At 39.5% G+C, this 12974-nt stretch overlaps 1 protein-coding gene across 3 annotated transcripts in view; it reads left to right on the plus strand.

Annotated features, from left to right (window-relative positions):
* Positions 1 to 12974, plus strand: part of ngly1 (N-glycanase 1) — a 56898-nt gene that overhangs the window by 29467 nt on the left and 14457 nt on the right. For all 3 annotated transcript variants that reach the window (XM_052071106.1, XM_052071104.1, XM_052071105.1), the window contains exons 4-6: positions 10031 to 10193; positions 10304 to 10523; positions 11234 to 11355. In XM_052071106.1, the coding sequence (XP_051927066.1) occupies positions 10031 to 10193; positions 10304 to 10523; positions 11234 to 11355 (505 nt within the window). The remainder of the gene's footprint in view (positions 1 to 10030; positions 10194 to 10303; positions 10524 to 11233; positions 11356 to 12974) is intronic.

Below are 12974 nucleotides of genomic sequence, written 5' to 3' on the forward strand. Positions count from 1 at the left end.
CGAATACCATTCTTTACCAGTAGTGGATTACGTGCAGCATTTTTTACGGGTGGGCTCCAGAACTAAAGACTCCTTCGAAGAAGAAGCCACAATCCGGAGCACCACCAAGGTCAGTTGTTTGGCCACATTGTAAAACTATAGGATGAAAGAGGCGATACTAATACTGGCCTAGGCCAAAAGCAGATGTCAACTACATGGGAAAAGGGTTCATCTGGACCATGATTATGCACCTTAGTGTTGAGAAAAAAAAAACATCAAACGAGAAAGGCCAAACGAAGTTGGTGCTCAAGGAGAAGTATATCAGAATTCAGACTCTCCTTCTCAGCCCGTCTGAGAGTTCATTGTCCAAACAGTGCTGTATGGAAAAGCAGAGGAGGCAACTGGGGTTGATGGTGTTCCCAGTGTCAGCTATTAAGTACCAGGAGTCTCTTTTGGAGCAGATAGAGTTGTTCAGGTGGGGTATGCGAGGGAGACTGAGAAACCAGGAGAGAACGGGCAAAGTTGGAACTACAAAGAGAAGCTACAGGCCTACAAGCTCCCAGATCCAAAGTGACTGTAAGAGATTTGGCAATCATGTTTTGGAGGAAAATGTGTTGAGTTGATGTCATAAAGAGGAGAGAGCAGAAAGCCTCCAGCACACACAAGATTGCACATTTTTTAGGCTATAATGAAGGATAAAGTCTCTTCTGAATGGCAAAGTGAATTCCTTTGTTTTTGTTGCACACTGAGAACATTTGGGTTTCAGATGAAAAGATGATTATGAGACAGAAGTTCAGAATTCCATCCATTTTCCCATCCGCTTTATTCTCACATGGGTTGCAGGAGGTGTCGGAGCCTGTCCCAGCTGTCTTCGGGTAATAATAATAATAGATTAATAGGCGGGTACACCCTCAACTGGTTGCCATCGATGAACAACCATCCACGCTCACACTGTGGGACAATTTAGAGTGTCCGTTAACCTGCCATGCGGGTTTTTGGAATGTGGGAGGAAACCGTAGTACCCGGAAAAAACCCACGCAGGCACGGGGAGAACATGAAAACCCCACACAGGAAGGTCGGAGCTGGAATCGAACCCTGAACCACTGCTAACCAGTCGGTTACCGGTTCCCCTGTTTCACTTTTCCAATTTTGATATCACATAGAGACTACCTAACGCAATACAAAATGCAGTTTCTAAATGCCAGTTGCATGTAATAAGGCATAAAAAACCCTATGTGAAAATGGAATGTAATGGTTTGTCTTGTTGAGATATTTAATATTGGTACCAGACTGTAAATTATAAATTCAAAGCATCATACCAGTAATGCCAAGCCTATCAAAAAAGTCAAATGATCGAATGATTATCGGCCGTGTCGACAAATGCCACAGATCAAAGTCATAAACGTTTCCAAAAAAGGAAGGAAATGTATCTTCAGATATTGTTAATTTGAAACTACCTGTGGATGATCAATCCCCAATAACCTAATAAGAGTATTGCAACAGGTGGAAATAGATTTATTCATCGTGAAAGTAACTGCAAACTGTAAAACTGCTCACTCTATTGAGTGAGAAAATGCATCATGCGTCATTCTTGCATTCAAACAGACTAAACGTTTACTTTATGTATTTTTTTTTTTTAAATCTTGTCTCTCTGAGAGACACTGTTTCAGCATACCGGCCCGCTTCTTGACACCCAGTCGTCAGTGAGAGGAATACATTTATTATGCAAATAATTTTATTATGAATTTGCTTTATCATGAATGTATTTGTAATTTTTCTTACATCTGCTTTCCCAAAATGTCGTCTTTAAAATTGAAACATGAAAACCAACATCATGGTGTTGAACTATATTTGCTCCTGGAAACTTCATCCAGCAGACAGGGTAGTACATGGTTTCAAGTATGATTTTCCATGTGGCGAGTCATGTCCTTTATGCTTCAATGGTTTAGTTTTTTTAAATTATTTTCTCATTCTTGAATTACCATATTTTCCGGACAAAACGCCGCTCCTGAGTATCAGTCACACTAGCCATAAAATGCATAATAAAGAAGAAAAAAAACATACATAAGTCACGTTTTCTGGGGGAAATTGATACAATCCAACACCAAGATCATACATGTCACCTTGAAAGGCAAATAAAAATAAAAATGGAGAACAACAGACTGAATAAGTGTACGATATGCTAATGTTACATGACGCATAAACAACGACCGGAGAACGTTCCTGGTATGTTCACAAAACATATTGTTTGTTTGTTTGTTTGTTTATTGAACATAAAACATATACAGTAATAATTTGACAGAAAATAATAATAATAAATAAAATAGTATAAAAGAGAGAGAAATCAGTCACCATTCAACGCAGTTATTATGTTCAAGGGAGTAGGAAGAAGTAAAAAACGTATCTAGTCCTACCCTGTGTTATGTGTTTATATCTAATAAATCATTTTTATATAAATCAGAAAAGAAAGAAAGTAAGAAGAAAGACGTCTCCATTAAGGCTCATACTTTACCCTGAACCGTGATATTTTTACAACTTTTGGTTTGTATCGGGATTTTATACATACACACCCTGGCACTCTTGTATCAATTTTCTCTTGTATTCATAATGGATATTTCAATACCTTTCTTTATTTATCAAATTAGTTCTGATTTATCATATTTTTAATGTTAAGAATTTATCATTTTAACTCTGATTGATGTAAGTTGTTTGTACTATTTTTTTTAATTTGTTTTTGAACTCAGCAAGCGATTTACTGATTTTCAGGTCAGTTTCGAAATTATTCCACAGATTAACACCTTTGATAGATACACTTCTTTGCTTGATGTTTGTTCTTTTGAGTTTTTTGAATAAATTGGTGCCTCTTAAATCGTTAGCTGCTTTCTCGAATTTCGAAAAACTTAAGGTTTTGGCAGAACAGGTTATTGTGTGCTTTGTACACAATTGTATTGGCCGATTTTAAAGTCAACCAGGTCATAAACTTTAATCGTATTTAATTTGGTAAATAGTGGATTTGTGGGTTCGGTATATTATGATCTATTAATAATTTGAATAGCTTTTTTTGTTGTTGTAGTTTTAGAATAGGGAGCGTGGGTTTTTTTGAAGCCATTTCCCCATATTTCCACACAGTAGGTCATATATGGTAATAATAATGAAGAGTATAATGTGTACAAAGATATCTTATTTAGCACTTCCTTGGTTTTTTTCCTACTTAAGACATGACAAACTAATCGTCTACACCCGCACCAGTACTCCAACACAACAGGCTCGAGTTCAAGCGGCATAAACCACCCGACGACAAAAACTCTGACCGTACTGAAGCAGGAAATTCACATACCAAGAAACATGGACTTCGGACCCTTTGATGACCTTTCCAACCCTTTGATGACTTCCAACCCTACTGACCACAAGACGTTTGACCCTGAGTGATGACGTCGTAGTGACCGTCGTCAGTATCAGTCAGTTATTCAGATAACTAGAGCAAAAAGAACATGCTAAAATGTTATCAAACCATTAGTGTCACTCTAAATCACTAAATCCAAAGAAAATCTTAATGCTCTGTATCACTTTTAAAGAACTTTGCGTACCTTGGAGGTAGAAGATGCGACGCTTCCCCTTCTACGTCGCTTACATCAGAGTCCTCGTCAGTTGCATTTCCAATGATTCCAGCCTTTCTGAATCCTGACAGGATAGTCCAAACTTTATTTCTCCTTCGGTCACTACTTGCAGCTTGTAATTTTCAGAATAGTATTTTCTTTTCGGTGCCATTTTTCTTCACCCCTTCTCAGTTGTTTTTATTCAGTAGTGATGTGTCGTTCGCGAACGAGCCGGCTCCTCATTGGGGAGCCGGAAGGGGAGGGTTACACACGCACGCACGCACACACACACGCGCGCGCGCTGCAGTTTAGAGAAGGGAGAGGGGTTAAAGAAGAGACACACACACAGCAGCACACTGAGCAGCACGCGAACAAGACAGACGAGGAGACGAGAGAGCTAGTTAGTGAAAAAAACAACACGGTGGAAAGTGGAAAGGTGAGAAGATGGATAGGAAACCCAGTGAAATATGGACTCATATCAATTTAATTGATAGTTGAAAGGCAGCGTGTAGACTGTGCAAGGTTAAAATATCCCATAGATCAGGCTCCACAAATAACCTGCACAGGCACATCAGAAACATCCACCCATCAGTACAATTTGAAGAGAAAAGACAAGCAAGGGAACCAGCTATTAATGAAGATGCTAATGTGTCTGCAACTGTTGCTGCTACTGCAATGTCAGAACTGCCTAGATGTACAACCCAAAGCTCTATGAGCCACTTTATGCAAAAAGCTATAAAACCAGCAAAACAGAACACAATTGATGAGGAACTGGGTAAAATGATTGCAAGGGATTTTCATTCATTTTGTGTAGGCTGTGTGTTGTCGCAACATCTGTCCCCTCAGAGAGAATCTTCTCCAAAACAGGGCAAATATTACACAAAATAGACACAAAAAAACAACTGACTTCATAAATACTATGTACAGCAACAGCTTTTTCCCAGTAATCCTGAAACCGAGCAGAATAACAGTTGACACGGCCACATTAATAGATAACATATTTATAAATAAGATTGATCATAAAATGGAAAGTGGACTTCTCATTAATGACATAAGTGACCACCTACCTGTTTTTGCAGTTTTTCATAATTATTTCGATAGAAAAGCTAAATCAACAACTCGTATAACAGAAATAAGACTAAGAACCCAACGTTCCATCGATGCCTTTAAGCAAGACCTAGAAAAACAAAACTGGACCGAGGTCTACTCAAACGAAGACCCAAATACAGCGTTTGAAGTATTTCAGTCTACCATAATCTCCTTATATGATAAACATTTTCCATTAACAAAAGTCTCCAAAAAGTATAAAGACCCAAGTAAGCCATGGATAATGAAAGGAATAGAAAACGCATGTAAAAAGAAAAACAATTTATATAAATTGTTTTTAAAATTCAGAACTGAAGAAGCAGAAAAAAATATAAGACCTATAAAAATAAACTAGTAAATATTATAAGAACCAGTAAAAGAGATCATTATCATGCACACATTAGAGCAGAATAAAGGTAACACACAAGAAATATGTAAAATACTTAACCAAGTAATCAGAAATAGTCCTAAAAATATTGATTATCCAGAGTATTTTATCAAAGGTAAAAATACTATTTTGGAAAAAACTGCAGAAATAGCAACTGAATTTAATGAGTATTTTGTCAACATCGGCAGTAACCTAGCAAAACAAATTCCTGATCCAACAAACCTGCTTGAAATAGATAGATACGTAGAAAAAAACTCCTCCACGATGTTCCTTACTGCTGTAAAACAAGAAGTATCAAATATTATAAAAACTTTTAAAAATAAAAAGTCAACTGATTGCTTTAATATTGATATGACAATAATTAAGCAGATTATAGAATATGTAGCGCGACCTTTCACGCACATATGCAACCTGTCATTCAAAGCTGGTATCTTTCCATCAAAAATGAAAATTGCTAAAGTTATTCCAATCTATAAAAGTGGAGAAAAACATCTGTTTACAAATTATAGACCAATATCACTACTACCACAATTTTCAAAAATATTAGAAAAACTATTTTCGCGCAGACTTGATAGCTTTATACAAAAGCATGCGCTGTTAAGTGAGAATCAATATGGCTTCAGGGAAAAACGGACCACCTCAATGGCAGTTATGGAGTTTGTGGCAGCAATAGCCACCAATATAGACAACAAAGAATTTACTGTTGGGGTTTTCCTATATCTAAAAAAAGCTTTAGACACAATAGATCACAGTATATTATTGAAAAAACTAGAAAGATATGGCATTAGAGGTGTAGCTTATAAATGGATAAAAAGTTATTTAGAAAACGGATATCAGTACGTGCAACTCAACAATAAAAAAAGGAATCAACTGAAAATCACTCACGGAGTTCCTCAGGGGTCAGTGCTTGGTCCAAAACTATTCATCTTATATATAAATGATATCTGCAAGGTCTCAAAACTATTTAAATGTGTCCTATTTGCTGATGATACAACTTTCTACTGTTCTGAAATAAATCTGAAACAGCTCCTGATAACTGTAGAAAACGAATTAAACAAATTAAAAAACTGGTTCGACAGAAATTAATTGTCACTTAACCTGAAAAAAATCAAAGTTAATTGTTTTTGGCACAAGACCTGTCACGTTCTGCCCGAGGCGAGGAATAGATCGCCTCGTACAGAACAAACTAAAGGGGGTGGATTCCCAGTTAAGCAGACACGGAAAGATCTTGTCAGAGAAAACAAAGAGTCTTTAATGACTTAACAGAAAGAGCCCGACAGGGAAAACGGTAACAAAAAGCGCTGGTCAAATAAGGACCAGGAAATAAGGAAAACAACCGAAAACGCTCGCTAAAAAACAAAGTGCGAGGAAGTACTGATTGGGTAATCTAGAGGAATACAATTTAGAGGCAACGCGAATAACAAGAGTGATGGCCGTAAGGCAAAAAGGCAACGAGGCAACGAGTAGTTAACAATCGAGGAAATAGCGCGAGAGAACAATGGCACGGCATGGAATTCTCCGGCAGTGAGTGGAATGCCGGAGCCTCTTAATAAAGGAGGATAATCAGCCCGAAATTACGGACAGGTGTGCAGTTCGCGGAGGGAAAAGCCCGCCACCTGCTGGCGGGTACGTGACGTGACAAGACCAATCAAACACCAAGCTAAAATTATGGTAAATTCAATTGAAATAGAAAGAGCGTATGAAACCAAGTTTCTCGGATTAGTAATAGACTCAAAACTATGTTGGAAACCACATATCGATAACATAAAAAGAAAAATAGCCAAGACTGTAGGGATCCTCTGCAAAACCAAGGAAGTGCTAAATAAGAGATCTTTGTACACATTATACACTTCACTATTATTACCATATATGACCTACTGTGTGGAAATATGGGGAAATGCCTGCAAAACAAACACACTCCCTATTCTCAAACTACAAAAAAAAGCAATTCGAATTATTAATAGATCAAAATATACGGAACCCACAAATCCACTATTTATCAAATTAAATACGATGAAATTTTATGACCTGGTTGACTTTAAAATCGCCCAATTAATGTACAAAGCACACAATAACCTGCTCTGCCAAAACATTCTGAAGTTTTTCGAAATTCGAGGAAGCAACTATGAATTAAGAGGTACCAACTTATTCAAAAAACTCAAAACACGAACAAACATCAAGCAAAGAAGTGTATCTAGCAAAGGTGTTAATCTGTGGAATAATCCCGAAACTGACCTAAAAATGAGTAAATCGCTTGCTGAGTTCAAAAACAAATTCAAAAAAATAGTACAAACAACCTACATCAATCAGAGTTAAAATGATAAATTCTAAACATTAAATATAATGATAAATCAGAACTAAGTTGATAAATAGAGAAAGGTATTGCGATAACCATTATGAATACAAGAGAAAATTGACACAAGAGTGCCAGGATGAGGATGTATATAATCCCGATACAAACCAAAAGTTGTAAAAATATCACGGTTAAGGGTAAAGTATGAGCCTTAATGGAGACTTCTTCTTACTTTTTCTTTTCTGATTGATATAAAAATGATTTAGTAGATATAAACACATAACGGGGTAGGACTAGATAAGTTTTTTACTTCATCCTACTCCCTTGAACATAATAACTGTGTTGAATGAAGACTGATTTCTTTCTTTTTACTTTTTTTATCTACCTTATTTTCTGTCAAATTATTACTGTATATGTTTTATGTTCAATAAAAAAATAAACAAACAAAAACAAATATTAACAGAGAGGAGAAAGAGGCTCAACCCCTCAAAGCTGAGACACTTGGTTTTTCCTCATGCCAATCTTCGCTAAAGACAAGCTAAAACCTTTACCTGGATGCTGCTTTTTTTCTTTTTGTTTTACAAATTTTAATTTATAATTTCATTCATTCATCTTCCGAGCCGCTTGATCCTCACTAGGGTCGCGGGGGGTGCTGGAGCCTATCCCCGCTGTCTTCGGGCAGTAGGCGGAGGACACCCTGAATCAGTTGCCAGCCAATCGCAGGGCACACAGAAACGAACAACCATTCGCACTCACACTCACACCTAGGGACAATTTAGAGTGTTCAATCAGCCTGCCACGCATGTTTTTGGAATGTGGGAGGAAACCGGAGCACCCGGAGAAAACCCACGCAGGCCCAGGGAAAAATGCAAACTCCACACAGGGAGGCCGGAACTGGAATCGAACCCGATACCTCTGCACTGTGAAGCGGACGTGCTAACCACTGGGCTACTGGGCCGCCTAAATTTATAATTTGTTGTGTGGTATTCAAAGCTTACTTATGTTGTTTTACTGTAAATAGTTAAAAGCTTATTAATATACACATTCAGAGATTGGAACTTTTGGACGACCTTGTTTTGAGATGGGTCTTTGTACTTTGTTTTTATTTTTGTAGCACTCCATGTTGAGTATGTTCAGAAGAATATAAATAAAGCCCTATAAATAATAAATATTTTTATATAATGTCTAGTTTTTGCAGTAGTACTTTATTTTACACATAATATTACGTTATTTTTGGTATTAAATTAATTTAAGCAACAAAAAAACTGAGGAGCCATTTGGGAGCCGAAAGAGTCGGCTCTTTTTAGGGAGCCGATCCAAAAGAGCCGGCTCTCTAAAAGGAGCCAGAATTCCCATCACTATTATTCAGTACCGGTTTTATTTTAAGTGACCGCCAGTGTTAAAGTCATCAACACAGGCCTACAATGCCCTCTTGCGGTTTAATGCAAAAACAACATGTGAAATGGCACAATAATGTGTTCATAATTTCACCCCAGCCCGAACGATGAAAAAACTGCGACTTATTTTTTATACATACCTGGGGTCAAGTACAGACATGTCTTTTTATTTTATTGAAGTTATATTTTTTTATTGTTCCCTTGTTCTTGAAGTATATTTTGATTTTCTATACATACCTGTGGTAAGTACAGGCAGATAGGTGGCGTCATAGAAAGCAACAAAAGCAATGTCATGTAATACAGGGGTCCCCAACCTTTTTTGCCCCACGGACCGGTTTATGTCAGAAAATATTTTCAGGGACCGGCAATTAAGGTGTGGCGGATTAATACAACAAAATAATATGGTATGAGCTGCATGAAAACTATGGTGTTTTCGAAATATCATGATAAACACAAGGAGCGTCTAATATGGCCGCAACACTCTGATCGGTATGGTAATGTTTAATGCCTACAAAATACGATACAACGCAAATTCAAAGTGCATGAAAATGACGACTCACCACACCCCGAGCTTGATTTTCTGCAACCAGACGGTCCCATCTCGGGTTGACACCTCAAATGTGTGGTTTATGTCCAGGCGACTTCGTAATTTTGTTTTAGTCGTCGCCGTTGCTGCAGAAACCCCCCAATAATTTTGTTTTAGTCGCCGTTGCTGCAGAAAACACCCACCTCACACAGGTAGGAAATATCAACAGTTCGATTGTGGCGATCTCGGAAAATTCAGCCATAACTTTAATCCAGTTGCCTCGAACGTACTTTTAAGGCCGTTGTCATTTGCGATCTCCAGCAGTTTCTTTTACTCATTTTGCGAGCTCAAGCGTTTCATTTTTAGCGTAATTGGTCACGTGACGGAGAAGCGTGGCTTGACATTAGTCAAGCGTGACACAGACGGATGTAACGGAGAATCCGGTAATTTTTCAAAATAAAACTTTCGTATTCCGAAATAAATAAAACGGAATTAAGACAAGTTATTTCTGTGCGGCACGGTACCAAATGCCCTGCGGACCGGTACCGGTCCGTGGACCGGCGGTTGGGGACCCGTGATGTAATATATACAAGCATCCGTTACATGCACACCCAGGAACTTAAACGTCGAGACCTTCTCCACACAGACACCGCCCATCTGTAGTGGGGAGGAGGTTTGAGTCTAAAGCTGTGCGTTTGCCCTTATAACTCCTCCATGTCCCTTTGTCTTTATTGGAGCAAGCATGTTGTATTATTTGTCTGGCAGGTGGGCAGCAAGAACTTCTCTGGGACTCTTCAGTCTAACTTCCAACATGTGCTGCTATATGAGAACCCAGAACTTCAGCAGAAAGCCAGAAGTTGTATTCCTCACAAGCAGCTTTTGTATGCAGCTAAGCAAAAGCTGAAGTTAGCTCAACAGGCTGAGACAGGTTCGTGTCACATTCAAACTGATAATTTACGCAACTCAAACTACATACAGTATCATGTACATCTTTGTGAAATGCTGAGAAGTGATGGACCTATTTTGGCATCTGTGTAGAATGTAAACTAGGAGAAGAGGACTTCCTTGTGCTGGAGTTGCTTAGGTGGTTCAAACATGACTTCTTTTCCTGGGTCGACTGTTTGCCCTGTAACAACTGTGGAGGCTCAACTCAGAACAGTGGTTCACTCACTCCTACTATTGATGATCTTCGCTGGGGAGCCCAGCGAGTGGAGAACCACTACTGCCAAGGCTGCCAGTTATGCACCAGATTCCCTCGGTTTGTTGTATTTTATACGAGAGTACCATATTTTCTGCATTACAAGGCGCACTGAAAAGTCTTCCATTTTCTTAAAAGCTCACGGCGCGCCCTAAAATCCGGTGCTCCTCGTGTATGGTAAAACTACGAAAATTGAAAATACATCAAAACAGAAAATCAAGCTAGGAAATGACAACATAAATTCTATAGCCCTACTACAGAATTTTTGTGATTTCTTCATTTGTGAATACAGTACACAACAAAGGAATACATAACAAATACTTCTGAGACAGTCCAGTCTCCTCCAATTTACTGACATCTGATCGTTCTGTTGCAGCTACACTCAAGGAAATGCCAAAATTAATTCTGTCGGGGGGCTATACAATTTATTTTGTGATTTTCTGTTTTGATGCATTACTGTATTTTCACTTTTTGTAGTTTCATTGAAGTAATCGTTAATTTACGTTTTTTGGAGGCGGTCATGAATGCCTCTCCAATTTAACGGAAGAAGAGAAGGCACGGAGATGGACAAAGACGTACCTGTACCTCCATCTAGTGGATGCATTGTAGATTACGCCTTATATTCCAGTGTGTGCAATATATGAAAACAATTTAAAAATAGCCCATTCATTGAAGGTGCGCCTCATAATCCAGTGCACCTTTTAGTGTGGAAAATACGGGACATGTTTTTGGTGATGTTCACCTTGAATTTTCTCTTTCTATAACACAAGATACAACAATCCAGAGCAGCTTCTCAAAACCAGGAGGGGACGCTGTGGGGAGTGGGCCAACTGTTTTACACTGTGTTGCAGAGCTCTCTGCCTTGAAGCCCGGTACATCTGGGACAGCACAGGTATGTTCATTGGACACATTTGTCACCATCTCAACAATACAGTTAGCTTACTGAAACGGGATCTGAGACACACTTCGATCGCTCCGGCGTGGTGTGCCCTCGACCCCGTCGCCTCGTGCTTGCTAACAGTCGTTGGCTCTTCCATCGTGCCACGGCATTTCTACCCTGCGCGCCTTTCTCGGGGAGGAATTCAGCGAAACCTTTTGAGGGAATTCCCCCGGGCTCGGCGATTGACAGAGGGAAGCCCTCCCATTGCTACTTCCACAAGGATCGCGTTGTTAAACGCCCGGTCGCTGACGAACAAGACCCATATTCTGAGGGAGTATTTTCTTTCCAATGACTTGGATTTTTTGTGTCTGACGGAGACTTGGGCAGGTACCGGTGAGTACAAAGCTTTGATTGAATTGTTACCACCTGACTGTGATTTCCTCGATACCCCGAGGACATCAGGACGTGGTGGAGGTACGGTAAGCATTTTTAAGAACAATTTCAAATGTAAACGGTGCACATTCACCACATCTGCCAACAGCTTTGAAGCAACCTTCTTTGAAGTTGGTCGTGTTTTCCCGGTGCTTTGTGCTGTCATTTACCGTCCTCCTAAATACAACAAAGACTTTTTAAGCGACTTTTCAAGCTTTCTTGCGGAAATCAGGCTGAGATATGATCGTATTCTCCTAATGGGGGATTTTAATATCCATGTATGTTGTCCGGAAAAAACGCTAGCAAAAGACTTCTTAAGACTTATCGACTCTTTTAATTTTGTGCAGTATGTGACCAGCCCGACACACGAACAAGGACATATTTTAGACCTTGTCCTTGCTCATGGTATAACGGTGTCAAATCTGGAAGTCCTTGAAAATGGAATTTCTGATCACATGGCAGTTTTATTTGACGTAGTCTTATCGCATGCTGCTGTGAAATCTGGCGCTCCTAGTTGTAAACGCCGAATTTTTAACCCTCACACTGCTAGTCGTTTCTCTGATGCCTTTAATAACCTTTGCGTACCCTCGTCTAACACAGAGGAACTCACCTCTTGGTTCGACTCGTCATGCCGGGCCATCCTGGATTTGGTGGCTCCTTCAAAAATTGTGCTGCCAAAGCCTAAACCCGAGCCATGGTTTAACGACATTACCCGCGCAGTTAGGCAGGAGTGTCGCAAAGCTGAACGCAAGTGGAAAAGAGACAAATTGCATGTCTCTTCTCAAATTTGGAAAGACAGCTGGCGTATCTACCAGCTGACAGTAAAAGAGGCCAAAAGAGAATATCTGTCGGACCTTATTCTAGCCAACCGTCACAACCCTCGTGCACTATTTAAAACGATAGATTCTGTACTCAAACCCCCTCTGCCTACTTGCTCGGATTCTTCAGCCGAGATGTGCAACAGATTCCTTCAGTTCTTTATTGATAAGGTCTCTACAGCTAGGATTCCGGTCCCAAATACCGCAAATACCTCTGTCCATGTTCCATGTTCAGCTGTCCTAAATTCTTTTGATACTGTGTCCTTGGCGCTTTTGGAGGATGTAGTTCGCCAGACGAAGCCATCTGGCTCCCCTTGCGACTCTCTTCCCCCACGCTTCTTTCAGGAGGTTCTCCCGAGTGTTGGTGCATCGGTCTTGGAT

Source organism: Hippocampus zosterae, chromosome 7 (assembly GCF_025434085.1).
Source record: "Hippocampus zosterae strain Florida chromosome 7, ASM2543408v3, whole genome shotgun sequence".
In the NCBI taxonomy this organism is placed as follows: Eukaryota; Metazoa; Chordata; class Actinopteri; order Syngnathiformes; family Syngnathidae; genus Hippocampus; species Hippocampus zosterae.